Source organism: Oryza glaberrima, chromosome 3 (genome assembly GCF_000147395.1).
Source record: "Oryza glaberrima chromosome 3, OglaRS2, whole genome shotgun sequence".
Taxonomy (NCBI): domain Eukaryota; kingdom Viridiplantae; phylum Streptophyta; class Magnoliopsida; order Poales; family Poaceae; genus Oryza; species Oryza glaberrima.
In genome coordinates this window covers 29270108-29290296 of record NC_068328.1, presented here as the reverse complement: position 1 = coordinate 29290296, position 20189 = coordinate 29270108, and the positions used below count along the sequence as shown (strand labels likewise).

General features: G+C 39.5%; 2 protein-coding genes across 4 annotated transcripts; one reads left to right on the top strand and one right to left on the bottom strand.

Annotated features, from left to right (window-relative positions):
- Positions 1 to 5932: 5932 nt before the first annotated feature.
- Positions 5933 to 9652, top strand: LOC127766810 (transcription factor bHLH74-like). 3 transcript variants are annotated; one of them, XM_052291961.1, is made up of 11 exons: positions 5933 to 6123; positions 6252 to 6301; positions 7456 to 7674; positions 7813 to 7928; positions 8034 to 8225; positions 8323 to 8388; positions 8466 to 8534; positions 8615 to 8686; positions 8766 to 8939; positions 9027 to 9117; positions 9210 to 9652. In XM_052291961.1, the coding sequence occupies exons 3-11, from the start codon at positions 7494 to 7496 to the stop codon at positions 9230 to 9232; spliced, it is 984 nt and encodes a 327-aa protein (XP_052147921.1). In that variant the 5' UTR covers positions 5933 to 6123; positions 6252 to 6301; positions 7456 to 7493; the 3' UTR covers positions 9233 to 9652. The 3 variants fall into 3 exon arrangements, with proteins under 3 accessions (XP_052147921.1, XP_052147922.1, XP_052147923.1); XM_052291962.1 differs by lacking the exons at positions 5933 to 6123; positions 6252 to 6301 and adding an exon at positions 6318 to 6883; XM_052291963.1 differs by lacking the exons at positions 5933 to 6123; positions 6252 to 6301 and adding an exon at positions 6894 to 7365.
- A 574-nt stretch (positions 9653 to 10226) lies between these two features.
- On the bottom strand, positions 10227 to 18314 carry LOC127766809 (DEAD-box ATP-dependent RNA helicase 16). The gene is made up of 14 exons (XM_052291960.1): positions 17918 to 18314; positions 17243 to 17407; positions 16880 to 16969; positions 16650 to 16778; positions 16119 to 16219; positions 15647 to 15761; positions 15269 to 15400; positions 14570 to 14635; positions 13700 to 13795; positions 13441 to 13578; positions 12377 to 12459; positions 12037 to 12074; positions 11733 to 11953; positions 10227 to 10610 (listed from the first exon to the last, which is right to left on the bottom strand). The coding sequence occupies exons 1-14, from the start codon at positions 18269 to 18271 to the stop codon at positions 10533 to 10535; spliced, it is 1806 nt and encodes a 601-aa protein (XP_052147920.1). The 5' UTR covers positions 18272 to 18314; the 3' UTR covers positions 10227 to 10532.
- Between the last annotated feature and the right edge of the window lie 1875 nt (positions 18315 to 20189).

The window sequence follows — 20189 nt, the reverse complement described above, 5'->3', positions numbered from 1 at the left end:
CAAGCAGGCCCAAAGCATTTTTAAGTCTTGTGCAAAGCGAGCCTGGAGACTGAACAATATTGGGTCTAGTTCTGAACAATATTGAGCCTGGAGACTGAACTAATTGGGCTTTCAGGCTGAGAACGAACTCGATTTCATGGGCTCAATTAGTAGATTTTCCTCCAGGCCTGCTGCACAATTTTGGGCTGATTGGGCTTTGAGGCTGAGTACGAGCTCGATTTAATGGCCTGCTCAGGATATTTCTCTTTGGCCCAAAACATTCATTGGGCCGCTACCATTGCTACCATCCGACAGTGTCCTCTGTCCTCTCAAAGAAAAAGAGGAGCCTTGTGTGAGCAACCTGAGATGTTGGATTTCACAGTTTCAGAAGCTGCTGCCTGCTTGTACAATGAACTAGTACAGAATGTACACTTTGCAACTTGCAAGAAGTGCTTTTATTTGTGATCCTCTCTGCCAAAGAAATCTGTTCGGGCATGCATGCAAACTCCTCTTTCTGAAAGTACTTACTACTGTAGCTTAGGAGTGGTAATAATGTCGAGCAGATCTAGCTGTTGCCTGCACACCACATTGATCTCTTCGTTAACTTTACGTAACCCATATAGTAGTAGTATTAAAGCAGGGGAGGCACTTTGGTCTTGGTTAATTTTTGGTGTTTGTTGTACTGCCTAATCGGTACTACTGTTAACCTGGTTTGTTGTTCATTAAATAATTAATTTCCTCCGTAGGAATCGGTCTCTCCACTCTCCAGGATCCTAAGTAATCGTACATTTTCGTGCCCAACACCAAATCATTCTGAATTCCAAAATCCAAATCCAGAATTCAGAGATCAGAATAAATTAATCAACTTTTGCGCCAACATAAACCTTGGCTTTAATTTGTGCTGTTGTTCGCGCGCTAATAAAGCCGACCGGATGATTATGATTGTCCACGGGAATTAATTAACTAAACTAATCGATCTGATGCAAAATTAAAATGGCCGGCCGGTCTCCATCCTCTCGTCCATTGCATGGTGAGGTCTCCATCATGGGAGGCATTGATGCACGCGAGCTCTCGACGCGGCGATCGCGCGCACACTTGATTAGCGAGCGCACACCGGGCGATCGATCGATCGGGGGAGGCGACGATATGATCATTACGCGCCCTGTACGCGTGCCTTGCCGTATCATACAATTCACCGTATACATGCGGCCCTGTAATTAACTGGGCGTGCTTAATTAGGAGAGTGTGGTTTCAGTGGCTGGCTGATTCAGTTCATCGATTTGTAATCCAAGAGGAGCTTGGAGCCTTCGAGTTGGATGCTAATTCAGCTCAAACAGCTACCTGGCCGGCCCATTCTTTTATGATTATAGCCATCGGATTATCTCTTACGGTAATACTTCGTAAGTTGTAGAGAAATTTTGACGAAATGATGATCTTAAAAAACCGAGAATGAATTGTGCTAAGAACTACTAATTGCAGAAGTAGACAGTTAACTCGGCGCTAATTAACCACAACGACGCTAAGGTATAAAGCTTTAGGGGATTCGGTTCACCTGCAGTCTAGGACCATCCGATGAAAATCCAACAGTTAGATCATCCAAGATATTATTCAGCCGAAAAAATTCTGCACTTTTTACCATAGCTTGGATACTGATAGCGTTAAATCTGAACCATCCATAGAAAAAATAGATGATCAAAATCACGTGCAGTCCTTATGGAACCGTATTTGATCTCAATCTAGCTGATCGGTGCAATATATATTAGCGCTGGCGTTTCGGCCTAAGGTGACTAGAATTTACTAAATCATGGGAGGTCAGCGTCACTAGACTTAGCATTAAGCATGATTGGACAGAAGTGCACTAATAGAGCAGTATTAAGATGCGGATCTAATTTCCATGCAGTTTCTAGTGTGATTGTACTAACTTATTAAGAGATCACATTAGGACTCGTTTGGTTTAGAGGGGATTGAAGAGAATTGGAGGGGATTAAGGAGGAATAATTTTACACCACAATAGGTGTGGAATAAATCCCCTCTAAGAGATTAACCGAATAAGGCCTTAGGGTTTTAGATGCAAATCCAAGGGTCAAATTAGATGGGTAATTGTTCATCCATGGTGTTCACTATAGAACTTTTGTAGCATTTGATCTGGGCCTTCAATTGAAAAATTGGATGCTTTTTTACTCTAGAGTCAGGATCCGGTATAGTTACTAGTCTAACTACAACTTAATTAAGCAGTTGTCCTAGCACCACCGTGATGAGAAAGCAGCCAGATCAATACACTATACACTGATATAACACCATTTAACTCTAGCGAAAAGTATTGTTTTGTACATCCCATAGCAGCGAACGTGAACCGTTAGATTAAAATATGGACGGCTCAAATTACTTTCTGAAATTGGGGAGAAATTTGGGAAATGTTGGTAGTTTGAAAAAAAGTTAGGAATTTATGTGTGTAGGAAAGTTTTGGAAGTGATGTGATGCGATGGAAAGTTAGGAGTTGGAAAGAAGTTTGGCGCAAACTAAACAGTGCCATAGTCTTCATTGTGCAGGTGCAGTACCAATTGCACCTTATCTCAATCCGAACAAAACCAATTGCCATCTTATTCGCACTCTCTATTGTGACAAGTTCCATTTATCTAATCAAGTCGAGCGACTAATCTAAACTCCTCTGTTCCGTGTGCATTCTGCTCTAAAAAGAAAGAGATTTTGTTAGAGGGACGGTACGCCTTGGGTACAGGAGAAACGATTAAACAACAAAACTTGTGAGCTCTACCCAGTACAAGCGTGATGTCACAAGGCCTAGTGCACTAGTAGCACACTTGGTAACCGTGAAAACTAGACAATGACTAGTCGTTCCATTCCAGCTCTCAAATCTTCAGAAAAGTTGTGCTGTGGATTTGGCACGAGTGATCGATTCTCAGTGTCACGTCAAAATACACCCATAATAAACCATTATTAAATCAATTGTAGTAGTTCTAACCATGATTCTTTCACTCTCATCGCTTTGCAAGAACATCAATGGAACAGGCGATCAGGAACAGCTAATGCTTCCAGTATTAAAAACAGTCAATCTGGACAGAACCGTAGTTAAGTATATACTTTGCTTAGATTACTGCAAGCATGTAAACAGCCAATCACACCGACACATAAGAGCAAGTTTAATAGTATAGCTCACTATTAGCTCCAAATCATCTATAGCCAATGCAATAGCCAATTCATACAATAATTGTTTACTATACTATTAATACATGATCCCATATGTCATACACACATTGCGTCTTGGAGTTCATGCTGCAGCTGGCTACAGATCTGTAGCCCGCTGCTCTTCTCTCTCATCGTTTATCGTATTAAAATATGTTTATAGCTGGCTAATAGCCTGCTATTGTACCTGCTCTAATACAAGTCCCAGATTCTCTTATTGGGATGCAAATTAGGTGTCTAGGTGAGGGTAATATACTGTACTCCCAAGTCATCCCCAACTCATGACAGTGAGTCTCTCCCATCTGCTGCTACTGCCCTAGCTGATTAAACATTTTTCTGTAGAGCTGTGCTGATTTATTAGCTGATTAAACATTTTCCTGTAGAGCTGTGCTGATTTGTTGCTGCTGAAGTCATTCATCAATCTCCTTGTCAAATTCGGGGGCTCTAGTTGTATCCATAAAGAAAGCAGGGAAAAGAAAGATCTTGTGGAGATGGAGACACCTCAGCAAGCAAGCGAGCAGCAGGATTCCTTACAGTGTTTTCTTTGACCATATCCCCCATATCCAGCCAGTCCTTGCATTTCAGACTGTAGAGGACAAGAAGGTGAAAAGATTACAAGATTCCTTATGTTTTTCCTTCCTATCCCTCTCACCCCTGGCGTAGAACTAGAGAGAGAGAAGCTGAAGGTAGGCTGGCAAGGAGAGAAAAGACCAAGTGTAGAAATAGATAGCAGTATGTCTAAGGCTGTTTATATTTAGGGGCGTAAGGTTTTAGCGTGTTACATCGGGTATTATATAGGGTGCCGTATAGGGTGTTCGGGTACTAATAAAAAAACTAATTACAGGATCCGTCCGTAAACTGCGAGACGAATTTATTAAGCCTAATTAATCCGTCATTAGTAAATATTTACTGTAGCACCACATTGTCAAATCATTGAGCAATTAGGCTTAAAAGATCCGTCTCGCAAATTAGTCGCAATCTTTGTAATTAGTTATTTTTTTAGTTTATACTCCCTCCGTCCAAAAAAAAAAGACAAACCCTGGTTTCCATGCCCAATGTTTGATCATCCGTCTTATTTAAAAAAATTATGAAAAAATTAAAAAGACAAGTCACGCATAAAATATTAATCATGTTTTATCATCTAACAAAAATAAAAATACGAATTATAAAAAAATTTCATATAAGTCGGACAGTTAAAATTGGACACGGAAATCCAGGGTTTGCCTTTTTTTGGGACGGAGAGAGTATTTAATATTTCATGCAGGTGTTTAAACGTTTGATGTGACATGGTGTAAAATTTTTACGTGGGAACTAAAATTTTTCAGTTAGAAAGAGATCTCCCCTCCATTCAAAGCTTGCAGCTTGGTGTGGAAGAGAAGCACCTTCCCTCCCCCACCTTATAAGCAAAGCCACCGTAGTTTAATCTAAAAGACTATTACATGGTCCTATCTAGAAAGTTTCCAGCATCGGCAGCTTCTTCTAACAGCAACTGTAAACAACCTAAATTCTCACATTAATTCTCACATAGTAGAATATAAGAATATGTAGTAATAGAACCTAGAAAATAAACTAGAATTTAGAAGGTGAAAAACTTTATGCGTTTCACATTCTCATCAGCCACTTCTTAGTATCTTAGGCCCTATTTAGGGAGTTTGCGGCAGCTACAATTTCTCTAACTTCCCCAAACAATCCAGGTTTTCACAAGTTTTAAGAATTAGTAACCACAGAATCCACTACAAGCCTAATAAAAAGCTAGGAAAACCAACTTTTCTTATCGGCTATTACTTGGAATCTCAAGCTCTCCAAAAAACTTTATGCTACTGCAAAGGGGTTAATATAATGCTACTACAACAACAAATATCTCTACAATTGCAACCTCCCTTCCGCTCATATTGCACACACAACCATATCTTATCGGCGAGAAAAGAAAAACAAACGACAGTCAAAGAGGAAACAAATAAAAACTAAGCTATTGGTTAAAAATAAAATATGCTAGATCCCATCCCAACTTATAGGCCTGCGCACTGCAACTTCATATGAATCCATTGTAATGCATGAGCATTTTACTAATAAAGGGTAAAATTGGACTGAAGATTATATCTAGTCTAGAATAAGAAACATAGTGCATATGGAAACAATTGCTGGGACATTAGAAGTTGAGCGCAAAAATGGTTGAGCTGTTGAGGAGCTATTTGTATCTGGCCGCAAAATGGTATACTAAACATTGTGTAAAATCTTCTTGACTGGAACATAGTAGAAGCATTGCTGTCTGATATAGTTTATGTGATCACCTAACCTACTACTATTGCTACTTGGTCAAAATTTCCCTCTTATTTCAAACTTTGCAGTTGTGCACTAGTGTTTCTACTGCTACAGAGCCAATATTATAAACAACACTGTGAAAGAAAATCACAGTAGGGCACCTCTTCATCAATACTTATCTACATTCTACTTCAGCCCAAGCTGGGGCCAACTGGACATTGAGGGTATGCAAAGGTTGGGCAGGTGAGAACTGTATGCTACTATTTTTTTTTCACTCCCTACTTTATTTTTCTCCTTGCTACAGCTATTCTTTTTGTACTAAAGTAGAGCAAGCAGTAAACTACTACTACTGGTACACTAGTCTGTTGTAACTTTTGATTAGGTGTTAGCTTACGCTAAGGTTTTGGAAATATTAGAGAGATGAGAGAGAGAGAGAGAGAGAGAGAGAGAGAGAGGAGGGGGGCAGTTGCAGTGGTTAACAACCCTTTGCCAGAGGGCAAGAAGGAATCATTTCACCTCAGTGGCAGGTAACAAACACCACATTAGCCTGCAGCTCTCTTCTTGCCCTTTTGCTCCCTCTTCTTGTCCATATAATCTTTCACCGCACCATTCATTCTCCCCTGCGGTCAAATTGCGGCCAAGAAGACAACTGAGCTGTGTCCAAATGCGCACTGGCACTAGGTAAGATGCTGCGGAGAAAGATTAAAAAAAGAGAGAATTTTGAAAGGGAGGAGATCATCAAGCTGCTGTTTTTTTTTCCTTTTTTGCGTTATTGAATTGTTTCAGTATACACATGTCTCCATTTGCAGGTGAAATTGGTGGTGGGCTCTTGCAGGGGTTCATGTGATCTCGCGGTCAGGTAATTTTCGAACAGTTATTGTCTTGAACATTTTTGCTTCTGTTCCTTTCAAGATCTTTATACCACGGTGGAGTAGTCAAAGGTTGTTGCTTTCCTTCCTTCTGCTCTCGGAAAGCTTCAACGCCCTAGTAATGTCTCACAGATCCTAGTCCAGCTATCTGTGCATTCAAATGGCCTCACGCCCTCGCCAAGTTCAGTCTGAACTAGTAGCTTGCCCACTCTGCTTCCTTTTATAAGCTTTGCTGATGCAGTACTAGTGTTCTTTCTTTAGCTTCACATTTGTGATTTTCCTAGATAATGGTGAGATTTTATAGGGTGATCAAATCCTCTGTGAGGCCATGAGGGGACGTTCATCTTTCTGTGTGCCCCTGAGTGTGATATCTTGATGATTTCATCATCCAAATAGGTTCTTTTAGTTCAATTTTGGGGCAGTTTTAGGTGCTCTTTTGAGCTTCTTGGGACTAGCTGCCTAGCCATATCCAAAAGGAGACGCACTTCTTGGTTAGTTCTTAACTTGTCTGGAAGCTCTACATCCAGTGAAACAAACACTCTTTTTCTTCAAGTTACAACGGTGGTAATGTGGTACGTGCCTATTTCTTGAAGATTTGGTAGGCTTTTGCTGTTTCCAATTAGCTTTGGTGATTTTGAGTCTTTTAGGAAGCGCAGAGGCTCTCCTCCAGTCTCATCACTTTGCTCCAAAAGAATAAGTTAGTGGGTGCTGTTTGCTTAATGATGGAGTTCATTTCTCCTGTGTCTCTCATCCCTTTGTGTGCTCTGGGGTTTAAAGTTTCACTTTCTGGACTGTGTGTTCTTCTTTGGTGGCAGATTTGGTTTGTTCCTTAAGGCTCTGAAGCATATCTCCAGCTGTTACAGCAGAACTTTTCCTGGATGGTGATCCTTCTTTTGGCCTTCTTTTTATCTTTAGATAGGGGATATGTAGTGGTTCTTGAAGGGACTGGTTTGCTTTTAAATTTCACCACTGTGTGAGGATTACTAGTTGAGCTGTTCATTTGAATGGAAGGGTTTTCCAGGCTTGATCAAAGTTTTCTATGTTTAGTTTCAAGGTGTTCTTTAGCTTTCTATGTTCTGTTGGGGCAATCTTGTTGCAGTTCTGAATTTCTCATATGTCTTCTCTATTTTGCACTGCTGAACAGGGAACAGGGAAAGATAGGTGTTTCCTGAACAGTTGGAGATGTATTCAGGCCAGCAATCTGATCAGTGTCCTGGTCCAAATAGTGGCAAAGAATTCTTGGAGGTGAACTGGGATTCTGTTGCACTGCATCAGAAGATGGGGTATAACAGTGGCGCATTTGGATTTCAAGCTTACCCCATGGTGTTAGAGGATAGAGAGGGACTCTATAGATCACCCAACGGTTAGTAGTTCTTAGCTTAGTATTATGCAGTTGATGAGGTATTAGTAGCTCTTAACTTAGTATTGTGCAGTTGTTGAGATGTTTTTGAAGGTAATGATTTTGTAGATAAATCCTAATAGTGACGATAATCTCTCACAGGCACATTCTGTCAAAACATCCAACTGAGTGATGATCATAGCAGTGGTGCAAAGAGAAGGAAAGGAATAGATGATCACATTGCCTTGTTGAACCCATCAGCAAGTAGCAGGATACAAGTATGCTTTCTTTCTGGGCTTTGTTATATAATCTGTGTGTGGAATTATATGTGGATGGTTTCTTCTCTTATGTCAATAGCTAAATGCATTATATTGTTGGTTTAGAATGTTGGTGATCAACAGACAGAGGTTTCATCTCAGCAAGAGAGGATATCAATGGAGGAGGACAACCAAAGGAGTTGCTCCAAAATGCAAAGCAAGGAAGATTCTTCTGATGGTGATGGTACTAAAGAAGATTATGTTCATGTCCGGGCAAAGCGAGGCCAAGCCACTAATAGCCACAGCCTTGCAGAAAGAGTAAGCTTCTGAGTAGTACTCTTGACTCTTGCTCCTGGTTCAGTTTTGCTTTGTGATCTTCCTTTACTTATTCTTGAGTTGATGGAACTCTTTTCAGCTGAGGAGAAAAAAGATAAGCGAGAGGATGAAGCTGCTTCAAGATCTTGTCCCAGGCTGCAGTAAGGTAAATTTCTTCTTTTATCTGCAAGAAAATCTTCGAGACTATCTTGTGCTGTGCAACTTACTGTTGTCCCCTCACAGATCACTGGTAAGGCAGTCATGCTTGATGAGATAATCAATTATGTACAGTCACTACAACGTCAAGTTGAGGTACTATTAGGGTGGTGGTTCAGTTATTTCTTGGACAGTTGGAATATCACTCTGTAATCTAACACAATCTGAACTTGCAGTTTTTGTCGATGAAACTCGCAACTGTCAACCCTGAGCTTAGCTTTGATATTGAGCAGATTCTGTCGAAACAAGTAATGACAACTGCAGATCATTCTGATTTTTAAGAATTTGTTATAGATAAATTTTGTTCACAGAAATTATTATTTTCAGATGATGCTTTCACAAGATAGACATCTTGCTTTCTACGGAGTCGACCCAGGATCAAGTGCCCTCGTTGCTCATTTTAACCAAGGAATCATGCAGCCAGAAATGCTGTGTAATGTTTCCAACCCTGCAGATGTTTTGCAGGGGACAACAATTCAGGACATCTCCACAGTTAACCAGGTAACTTCAGGTCACATATTAAGATAACAAAATCACACATGAATAAACAAAATCATAGCAATGGGTTGATGTGAACCTTGAATCTAGATACCTGCCATGTGGGAAGGACTTCAGAACATTCCTCACTTGAACTACAACCCTGGTGGCGCAATGGCAGAGGGCAGCACCAACAATTCTGGTATATATGATCCAAAATTTTGTCAAAAATTATGTTTAGTACTAGTGATATATCAAACTCATGGAAATGTTCCTCCTTTTTGCACACTTCAGGTTCCATGAAGATTGAAAAATGAGCAGCTGGTATAGCTTGCACGGTTGCTTGGTGAATCGTAAAGCGCTCGCAGTATCAATTTTTGTATAGATGGAGGCCCCCTAACCATTCGTTGCCGTTGCCTGTTTCCACATCTTGGCTCCCCATAGTGTATGGTTTATCATGTGGCATCTGAAGATTTTGTACAGTTGGAGCTCAAAATAGCTGATTCCACTGTAAATCGCTACTGTATTTTAGATTGTGGAAATTGGGAAACCTTGTATTGTTCATGAGCTCCAAGATTGGGACCAAGTATTGATGGGCTTAAGCATGCAAACGAGTAGGATGGACTTTTGGTACAAATTTTCAAGGAATTGAATCTGTCGAAAGTTCATGATTTGCGCACTATTTGGAATGAGAACTTGCAGCTACCAATGAATGGGAATCTGCGGTTATGTGTGAAGACTGAAGATAGTGTGAATTAGCCTGAATATAAGTTTGAATATGTTTGATCATGTTCATCATGGGAATCTGCGGTTATGAGTGAATCGGCCTGAATATGGTTTGAATCTGTCTGAACAGGTTCATCCTCGTAGGAACTAGAGAACGACATTACCTTACATTTGATCGACCGTAAACAAGGGTTGACTTTCACTGAATTTATGGTCACAGGTAGACGTCAATATAGGATCTTGATTTCATTTCGGAAATGGAATAGAATAGTACTATCTCAAATAAGAGCAAGAAGTTGATGTTATCCATTCAAAAAAGAAGTTGATGTTAAGATATAAATCATGCTCTGTCAACGGCTTTCCTCGTCTAGTCTCCTAATCGCCTTCGAATGATCATGCCAGTATGTTACCAAGTGGCAACTGACCTTCATTAATCTGCAGTCAACTGTATATGAACTCACCTATGGTCGTTATTTTGTTTTTCTTTTCCAATTTAAATATAACTATAGCCCTGAATAGAGTTCTATACAGCGGTTTTCTTCTTCTAGAGCTTCAGCGTTCTCTCTAGAGTTTACTTGAGCCGTCTTAACCTGAAAACATCACCTTTTTATGCAATTTTTTATACAACAAAAATCTTGAAACATAGTTTTCTGCTGATATTCCTCGAATAAATAGAGGAATGGCAATATGCACGTCCTCTAGAAGAACTGAAATTAAACAAACTCTCTACTCGTCTGTCTATATAATGGTGTGCATAGCATAGCACACGCAGCATTCAGTAAAGCTTGACATTGTTATCCCCCTATATCTGGAGATGCTACAAAGTTACAGGACGAGATACCAGAAACCTACAAAACTGTGCGCACTTGGCAGTGAACGCTTCACAAAAGATTAGCTTTCCACCTTCTTCCTCTTTCTTCTATCCTGTTCTCCGTCTCTTTCCTTCCTCCCTCGCCTCCGTGATTTCCCCTAGAAGCAAACAGGAGATCAGAATAACAAGAGTCAATAGCGTGGAAGCATCATGTTGCAGCCAGACGGAATAACTGATCAGTAATCACATATAATAGATTGATTGCTAATATCTCTAATCAACAAAAGCTCATTTGAACTTTGAAATATTTGATGCTTCATAGATCCAAAGTATAGTGGTTCAATTTGAGGCTGCTATGTTGTGCGTCTTTTTAAAATTGTCATGGAAAAGAGATGGAATTTATGTAAATATATCCAAAGTAAATCCAAAAAATTCATGCTACTTTTGTAAATATTTTATTACCACAAATAGTACGCTTTCAAGGAACAACGAACAGCACTTCCATTTGCATATTTCACTAAACCACTGCATTTAAGCACTGCCATGTTTCCATAGGACCTGAAGCCCAGACCCACACACCTGACATCACAAGATTATCCCATTTTTGTTTGTTTACATAGAGGATAATTACCATGACAGACAAATCGAAACACCAGCATGACTAGGTGGCAGAGTGACTGAATGGAAGAGTGATTATACACATTTCCGCCTCATACTGTATTCAAAGCGTTTCACCCTATCTCTTGCTAGTCATGATGAAATTTCAAAATAGCACAACAAAAAGAAACAGGCCTGTGGAATGATTCATTGGACCTGCCCCTTGGATGTGACGACAATGCTTAACATAGTTATGTGAAGTCTCTAAAGCTGTGGCTTGAAATTAAGGTTTTGTGGTACTTTGGCCAAATGCAATGTGTTTTTGAAATTTTGCTCATTAATTTTCCAGAGTTGTCATACCACATTTCACCTCATATGTAGCTGGAATAATGCATCCATTTGCAACTATATTTTTAACACATTTGCAACTATATTAAGAAAAAAGATAGCTAAACAAACAATATCTTAAATCAGTTCAACCGTGACTTTTCGTAATTAACTGCACTCTCAAATTGTGACAGAATCTAGTATCCATGGCATCAATATCTCACCACCGATAAAGTAGAGCTAAAAGGTTCGTAACAGTTAAATAAAAGTATGATTATTCTATGACCTTGTAAGCTGCAAACTTGCAATATCTTTTCAACCTAATTTTTGCTTAGTTATTGAATGAATGGATGTACCTCAGCAGAGAAAGTCTTAAGGGGATCACTACTTCTGCCAGATCCTCCCTTGAATCCCATTCTTTTCCTCCTCCGTGGCTTATCGATATCCATAGCAGCCCTTGAAAGTTTGACTACATTGCTTGCTTCTTTTGTTGTGGGATCAATTAGGTACTCAGGGACATCACGTAGGTGTGCAGGGATTTCCTTGTTGCTCAATAACTTATCATGTTTGAGCAAATCTGGAAAGAAGAAATAGATTCAGTACACCCATTAATTTAGGCAAGTTCAATAGTAGAAAAGTTCTCAACAAAATGAATCTAACCAAGGTCTCTCGGATTCTCATCAAAATGAGCCTTCAACCTAAGATGACAAGAGATAGCTTCACTATTAGAAGAAAAGCATGAGGCAGAAAATGACTAGTAAATGTATGAAAAGTAAATAAACAATTGATGTCTTGTGTGTTTCCTTCTATGTAAAAAAAGAAATGTTTGTTTTGATTTTTTTTGGAAAAGATGACATGGCACCCATAGTGCAGAAGAAAGTTGCTAAGAAGCTCTAAACATTAAACAAGCAAGGCTATATTCATGTTCCCTTTTTTTTTGCATGAGATTCAGTTATCCCCATGACATGTGCATTTGCTTAATGATCAACCACTTTCTTACTTCTCAGAGTTGAGGATTTCATTCTTTATGTCTTGGCGACGTGCTTCTTTTATATCACGGGTTGTCACACTCCTGGCAACATCCTGTAAATGTGTCAATTGGCATTAGCTACCAGATGTCTTGATGAAATGGGAGGCTCTTGCATGTTCTAACAAAAGAAAGAACAAAAAATAGCTACCAAGTAGTACGATTTATCAAGATTCATGAACAAATAAACTCAATAAACATATGAGTTGCAAAATGAACAGTAGCCAACATAATGTTGCACTCCAGGAGCAATAATATGGTTAAAACATGGCCAGATTACTATTAGCCCAACAGCTTTGGTCATGAAAACCCTCTTAAGCTAAAAGGCACATCAGGCATTGTATTACAGAAAACAGATGACACCCTCACAAGGTATATGGAGGGCCCAAGACTAAAAAAAAGTAGAAATATCTTTGGCTATATTTCATGTTAGATGGGAGTGACCCTGTACAACAAGAGTCTCACGACGATGCTAAGAGAGATCCGTGCACAACACCTAAATGTTTACTAACAGGATTAGGCCAAAAAGAGAGGAGAATTTGGTAAAAATAACCGAGAGCATAAAATGGGGCACTGTGACGCATGGAATTGGCGATAAATAGATAACAAGTATATAAAACCAGTAGCCATATATGGAAAATAAAACCATTGCTGCCTACAGTTGGATAGAGGTGACATAGTGCATTACCAGATGAGCTTTCGTCCTTTTACTAGTCAGTGGTGACTATAGAATATATCTCGACCAATGCCTAGCCAGAGTTTCAGAAAGTGGACCAGTCTTTGGTTTCAAAAGTTTATGTTTTGACAACTAACAATATATCTACTAGCAAGAAACCGCTCTGAAAATAGGGAGTTCTGGCTGGAATACCAGTTTACCACTCATACTAGTACTACTAAACAAAGAGATTCTCCATGCCTAACTTCTCTTTTAATGCTAATGCTCAATTCTAACACCATATTGAATAGAGGCAAAAATACCAATTGAAAACATATTTTAATACAAAAGAATAGATTATCCATTGTAATATGCTCCATACCTGAGCTCTATAGCGTAAAGACTCAACGGCATTTTTTGTAAGTAATGGGAAAGGTGAAATGCAACTGGTGTCTCTATTTTCAACATCTTTCAACATATTTTCAATATCTTCAAAAATGCCATTCTCCTTTGGTGAAACCTGAAAAGGTCCAACACCAAACCAAAGGAATAAATAAATAACAGATAGGATCTATAAAACAAGTTAGCTATCTCTGCGATGATTTTTTTTTTTATTGAGCCACATAAAATGGTGAACTTACAAGCGATATGGATGCACCAGTTTTATTTGCTCTCCCTGTCCTTCCTACTCTGTGAACATACCCAGCAGGATCTGGAGGCATGTCATAATTAACTACCTAAAGAAAAGGCCAAATATAAAAGAATATCAATCCTGCAACCTGAATACCTGTTTCAGAAACAAAAGGTCGAATGGGAACTATAAAAATAACAAATAATTTACCATCAGGCTCAAGATAAAATACTATTTTAAAACAAAATGATAGCAAAGTATGTCAAACAGTTGTATGCTCAAGTTACCCTCTGGCCACAATGAGATCTGGTGGCATGCTTGCATATATCAATATATTAACTTACCGTGAATACATTTTTGAAGTCAATTCCTCTGACAACACCGAATTCAGCATCTAAAGTTTGCTGCAACTGCTTGCGTGACACCCTAGAATCCTTTTTGTTTACCTTATTGGCTTGCCTCTCCTCTTTAGACTTATTGTCATCCGTTGCTATCAGATAATCAAATAGCCTAGCATTGAATGCCTAAAAGAAAGATAATAGTTTAAATCGGTAGGACAACGCAAGAAGATATTCTTTCAGACTTCTTTAGAACACTAGAGCCTAAACATTTCCTGGAGCCCACTCACTTTTTGTTCTGGAAATTCTTTGATGTGGACATGTTGGTAAGCTTAAAAACTAAATATAACTGAACCAGATTCAGTTTCCCTAAAGATTATGATAATCCAAAATAAGATGAAAAACTATGGAAACATAGGTAAGCGATTTACTTGTTCAACAAACATTTGAAAGAGAAAGATATATTCAGTGGGAATTATCATCAATTATGTAATAATAAAGCACAATAGCAGCAATAAGAGCGTGCACTGTGGATATGCTACCTGAATGATATGGAGGCGTGAATTTTGTGGTAATTCAGCATTTAGCACTGAAGATCTTATCCCAAACTGTAAAAGTACAACATAGCCACCATAAGGATAAATTATTCATCAATAAGCATATTTATTTTTAAAAAAATGATGCAAGAACCAAGGAAGATAATTGTTGGACAAAGAATTCTGCCAGAAAAAAGTAACACAAAGAAATAATGTAACAAATATCATAGCGAGGAGCCATAACATGCCCAATATGACAATCAAAGACAAGGCACTGGCCTGTTTAACTTCAGTCCACGGTACTTTATACACTCTTACTCCAGTACATGCAATTAAGATTAAATAAAGTAACGTTCCAAATTCAGTATTTTGTGAAAGTTTTCAAGTGTCCAATAATCTAGCACTTAGATTCATTCTACAGACTCAACAGAAACATATCCTGACATGCTGCCCCATAACTATCTGTTTACCATGGAGTCTTCAAAAACTCGACACTCTTGTACCAAGTATTCTAGACTAGCACAACATTTTCACTTTGATTTATGTTCAGACAGCAATCAGACAATGGCCTAAAATTAAGGTTTGGACTGCACTTAACATACTGAAATAAAACAATGGAAAAAAAATTACAGACAACAAATTAAGAAACCAAATCATCAAACGTGTTTAATTATTGACTACTGTAAGGTAGTGGTTCCATTTTACCTTCTCCAGAAACAGCCTTAATTTGAATGCCGAGTCAATTGAGTTTACAAATATGAGAACTTTCTTCTGAATAAGCTCCAACTTCAGGAGTGCAAGGATATAAAGCATCTTATCCTTAGCATCACATGATATCTGTGGACAAAATTGAATAGGAGTACATGATATACAAGCTACTACAGGAAAGCTTAGGGGGAAATCAGCAGGGCAAAAATAATCACCACTAAAGAATTGTACCAGAAAAAATACTAGAAAGGAACATGAAACCATAGGTTGTTTAAATGTTTGTTGGGAATCTATGGATATCCAAGAGGGATCTTAATATGTTTCAGTGATACGACTGAAAGGATGATTGTCTGAAATGCAGGAAAAAGTACTTGCCCAAAACTGCTGCACATTTTTTGGGATCAAATCATCCTTCGCATGACCAACCTCCGTAAGGGTCAGAATAAAAGGGTTGTGCAGAAGTAGCTTAGTCAGTTTCTCAATATCAGCGCTGTAAAAAGAAGTCAACGTTACTATCAGACCAAATATATGAAATCTAAATGGAAGCAAGGGCAAGGAGGGAACATCAAACTACAACAGTGTTCTACCAACTCAAGGGCAGCAATATTGGGGATTCAACCTCCAGGTTGACTTTTAGCAAAATCTCATCAACAGATGCAATGACAGACATGCTGGAATAGTATGGTAAAAATTCAAAACAGAAAAGTCCCAATTTTTGGTTATTTAAATTACAGGTTCCATCCATTCGATTGAAATGTTGATGCTCAGAACAACCAAATCGTGTAACTGCAAAATCAAAACAATTGAACAATTGAAGAAAAGGAAGGAAGATGGAACCAAATTTCACCTTGACGTTGCAGACATCAGGATGGACTGGCAGCTTCTTGGGATATGTGGAACGAGAGCTTTTATGTCATCTTCACAACGATAGGATAGGAGGAGGTCAGCCTGAGAACTAACCATTAATGGATTAGTACCTCCTTCAAAAGAAACTTAGTATAATATTACACAGAAAAGGTGTCAAATTTGAATATACAACAGTCTAAGAGAGTAAGACAGCATATTAGTTGTCAAAATGTTCTTGAAATTTTCAACACCATAGCAAATTTCACACTGTTGCAGCGGCACATGTCAATGTCAGCATTATGTGATCATACAAAATAAACTCCATACTCACTTAAAATAATCACAAAAGTTTTTTGTTTAACTTGAGGAAGGGCACGACAGCCAAAATGTAGAAACATACACAGTTTAAACAGCCATATTTTTTATGTATAAAGAAAATTATCATCCCTTGTGGAAATAAAATCTTATCAAATTAGCCATTGATGATATGTATCAAACTAAAATAAATCATGAAAAGGCAAATAAACTGCACCTCGTCTAGAATCATCATTGATAGTGATTCTTTGATAGATGATCCACGGATAATGCCCTTTGATATGCATGATGCAACACAAGCAGGAGTTGTAACAAGGATATTAGGGGGGCCAGACAATGCAACTTTCTGCAAACAACAGTAAGAAACAAGTTAGTTTGCCAGCATACATACGAAAAACACGAATATTATTTACAGAAAATAACAACAGAATAAGATAGACTTCTCACAATATCTTTGTCTGACATGCTTGCATTCACTTGCACAACCTTCAATTTGGATGTACAGAATTCAAGGAGAGATGATGCCTCATTATGAACCTACCACAAGCAATTCAAATAAACAATCACATAGATGTTATGGATTATGACCATATAATGCAGTACATTAAAAAATAAACCAAAGGACTAGTATGAGGGTCTGCCATTAAATTAAAAGATATACTCATATGTCCATTCATATGTAGCCTATGAATTCAGAATTAATCCTCAACTTGACATAGATCATTGAACTACTCATACGTCATAGCTAATAATAAATATTAAACTGCCCACAAAAATCATCTCATCTCATAACAAGTAGATGAGTGATACCTGCTGGCATAACTCGCGAGTTGGCACAAGGATGAAAACATTTGGAGCAGATTTTCGGATACGCCCTTCTGCAGACAACTTCAATAGCTCATGCAGCATAGGGAGAAGGTAAGCAAAGGTCTTTCCGGAGCCAGTCTTGGCCTTAGCGACCACATCCTTCCCTTCCTGAAATCACAGTATTACACTATTCGTCAGTTGCACAAATTATTGAAAACCTGAATGTCTGCTGGAATTGCTAAAAAAACGTCGCAAGTTTTTTGGGAAAAAAACATGCAAATGTAACTATATCAGAATTATATTACAATTATACTATAATTAGATTTGAAAGTTTTTCCCTTAAAAAACTTGCGGCAGTTTTTTTAGATAGTCCCTTTTTTCTAAATAACTTAAACTTAGCATGTCTGCCCCTGACAAACAGTAGAAATATAGCAAAACTAATCGAAAAGGTTCACCAGACAAAGCAGACAACCCAAATATGCAAACGGCACAACAATTTGCACAATGGCATCACATTATCCATGCTTAATCTTCTCACAACGGAGAGAGGGCTTAAATCACAAATGCAGTAATCAATCATTGAAACACTAATAATTGGATATTAACGACGAATATTTCCAGTAATTCAACAAAACAAAGCAAAAAAAAAACAAAGCATGGATGCCAGAAATCACGCACCAGGATGAGCGGGATGGCCTCTCTCTGGATCGGGGTGGCCTTGTCCAAGCCCTTCTTCCTCAAAGCCCTCTTCAGTTGCTCGTCCAAGCCAAGCTCGTCAAAGCTCACCTCCCTCTCCTCCTCTTCCTTGCCCTCCTCACCTCCCCTGGCTGCAGCGTCCGGGCCCTCCTCCCCCTCCGCGCCGCCCTCGCCTCCTCCTTCGCGCTCGACACCCTCCTCAGCGGCCGCAGCCTCTTCGGCGGCGTGCGCCGTGTGCCCGTCATTCTCGGGCCCCACCTCCGCGGCGACAGTAGCCTCGTCGTGGTTCTCTACCTTCTGCTCCGTCGCCGCCTTGCGTTGCTTGCGCTTCGCCATGGAGGAGGAGGCGGCGGCGGCCGTAGAGCTAGGGTTTAAGCCGGAAGCGCAGCAGCGGGAGAATGGGCGGCTCGGCTCGGTTAATAGCGGCAAAGTTTCCAGCGGATGCTATCTACGCCGTCCGATAGAAATCAACGTACAGGATTACACCCCCCAAGAAAAAGAAATAGTAGAACGGTTCATACCTACACCAAGAATTTTGAATTAAGACTAGCTACATAAAATTTTTATAGTAAATTTTTCCCTAAAATTTACCAGATGTAAATAAAATAATCATAGTGTAATTACACTGTAAATTATATGTAACTATAATATAATTTGTATATCCAAGGATAACATGCTATTTTCCTAAAGTGAAGGCTGCGAGACCAAATCTCCTCACCTTGTGTGCTATGATATTTTTCACAATTTTGCATGGATCTTGAAATAAATCTGATGGTTTAAAAATAGGTAAAAGTTTCTTACCAATTATTATTTTTTAAAATTACAATTACACTGTTTTTGATTTTTTAAGTTTGAAGAGAAAATTTATCAACATACACTCTCTCCGTCCCAAAAATATTAAGAGATTTCGATTAAATGGAACACATCTTTTTTGTTCTCATCCAAACAAAATCGCTTATCTCGGTTACTTTAGTCCTATTAAAAAAACCCTTCTACTACCATCCAACCAAAATCGCTTAGTATATAGTAAAATCGTTTTGAATTAGTTACGAAATTTGGATGAAATCTTTAATATGTTAAATCCCTAAAGCTATCGTTTTTCTCCTTTTTTTTGGAATTTTTTTGGCTCCTCTGTAGTTGTCCCATATAGTTTGCAGGTGCAGAAGCTCCTCAATTGGGTGTCATGATTTTTTTTCGTTGTTTCCTCCACCGGTTGTGCCGGTCTTGTCCTGTATGTACGCCACACACAACCTTTCTCGTAGTAAATGCCGCGTGGTGGTGTTTATGCAAAAAAGTCCTCGTGTTTGGACGGAATAGCGCGCACGTCCTCCCACCGACTAACACCATATTCCGTTTTATAGAAAACACCCCTAATTTTTACAGAAATGCGACACAAAGAAGAGAACATTCTGCTCTTAGGGGTAGTGCTGTAAACATGAAAAACACAAGGGTTTTTCCAAAAAACAACCGAATCTATCCCTTCCTCTCCTACCCCCAACCCTATCCATCTGCTTCCTTCCCTGCCCGTCCCATCTCTACCCCAGCCTTTTTTTTTATGTTCCGTAGGTGGTGGACAACAGCGGAAATGGGGAGCTTTTTATAGGCCGAGCCGTCGCGACGGCGGTGAGGAAGCTTCGGACTTCACGGAGGTTGTGGGGGCTCGAATCCATGCTGTTTTCTGCAGGACGAGTGTGGGAAGAGGTGGAGCACGTGGCAACGAGGGAGGTAGCGAGGGCACGCGGGTTTGGTAGCGACGTGGGCATTGTGGCCGGCTCGGGAGGGAGAGCAACTAGAGGTTGGGGAATGAGTGACAGGTGGATCCTGGCCATACCAGTCAGCATGAGGCAGGCCACGGCCTGAAACGGAGGCATGCCGGATGGGCCGCACGAGTAGAGATGGCAATGGGGACCCGATCACCGATTCCCCATAGTGAAATCACACATTAAGGCATTGTTCGGTTTGGAGGGGATTGAAGATGATTGGAAGGGATTGAGAGGAAATAATTCCACACCACAATAGGTGTGGAATAAATCCCCTCCAATCCCTCCCTCAAGGGGATTAACCGAATAAGGCCTAAGGGATGGGGATGGATGGTATCTGCCATTCATGGGGAATCTAATGGTGCAAAACTCATCACCATCGGGGATGGTGGGGGCAGGCATGGTGCTCCACTCCCCTTCTTTCGCGGTGACCTGCGTGTCCTATAGCTAGGGACCTATTCTAGACCCATATCCGCTGCCACCCACCGTTTCTC

Coding starts and splice junctions, on each gene's coding strand:
- LOC127766810 (XM_052291961.1), top strand. CDS start 7,494: ATGTATTCAGGCCAGCAATCTGATCAGTGTCCTGGTCCAAATAGTGGC. Junction 7,929..8,033: donor CAGCAAGTAGCAGGATACAA/GTATGCTTTCTT, acceptor TTGTTGGTTTAG/AATGTTGGTGATCAACAGAC. Junction 8,687..8,765: donor AGCAGATTCTGTCGAAACAA/GTAATGACAACT, acceptor TATTATTTTCAG/ATGATGCTTTCACAAGATAG.
- LOC127766809 (XM_052291960.1), bottom strand. CDS start 18,271: ATGGCGAAGCGCAAGCAACGCAAGGCGGCGACGGAGCAGAAGGTAGAG. Junction 16,220..16,649: donor CAATGATGATTCTAGACGAG/GTGCAGTTTATT, acceptor GTTAGTTCTCAG/GCTGACCTCCTCCTATCCTA. Junction 12,075..12,376: donor GAAATCCTCAACTCTGAGAA/GTAAGAAAGTGG, acceptor TTGTCATCTTAG/GTTGAAGGCTCATTTTGATG.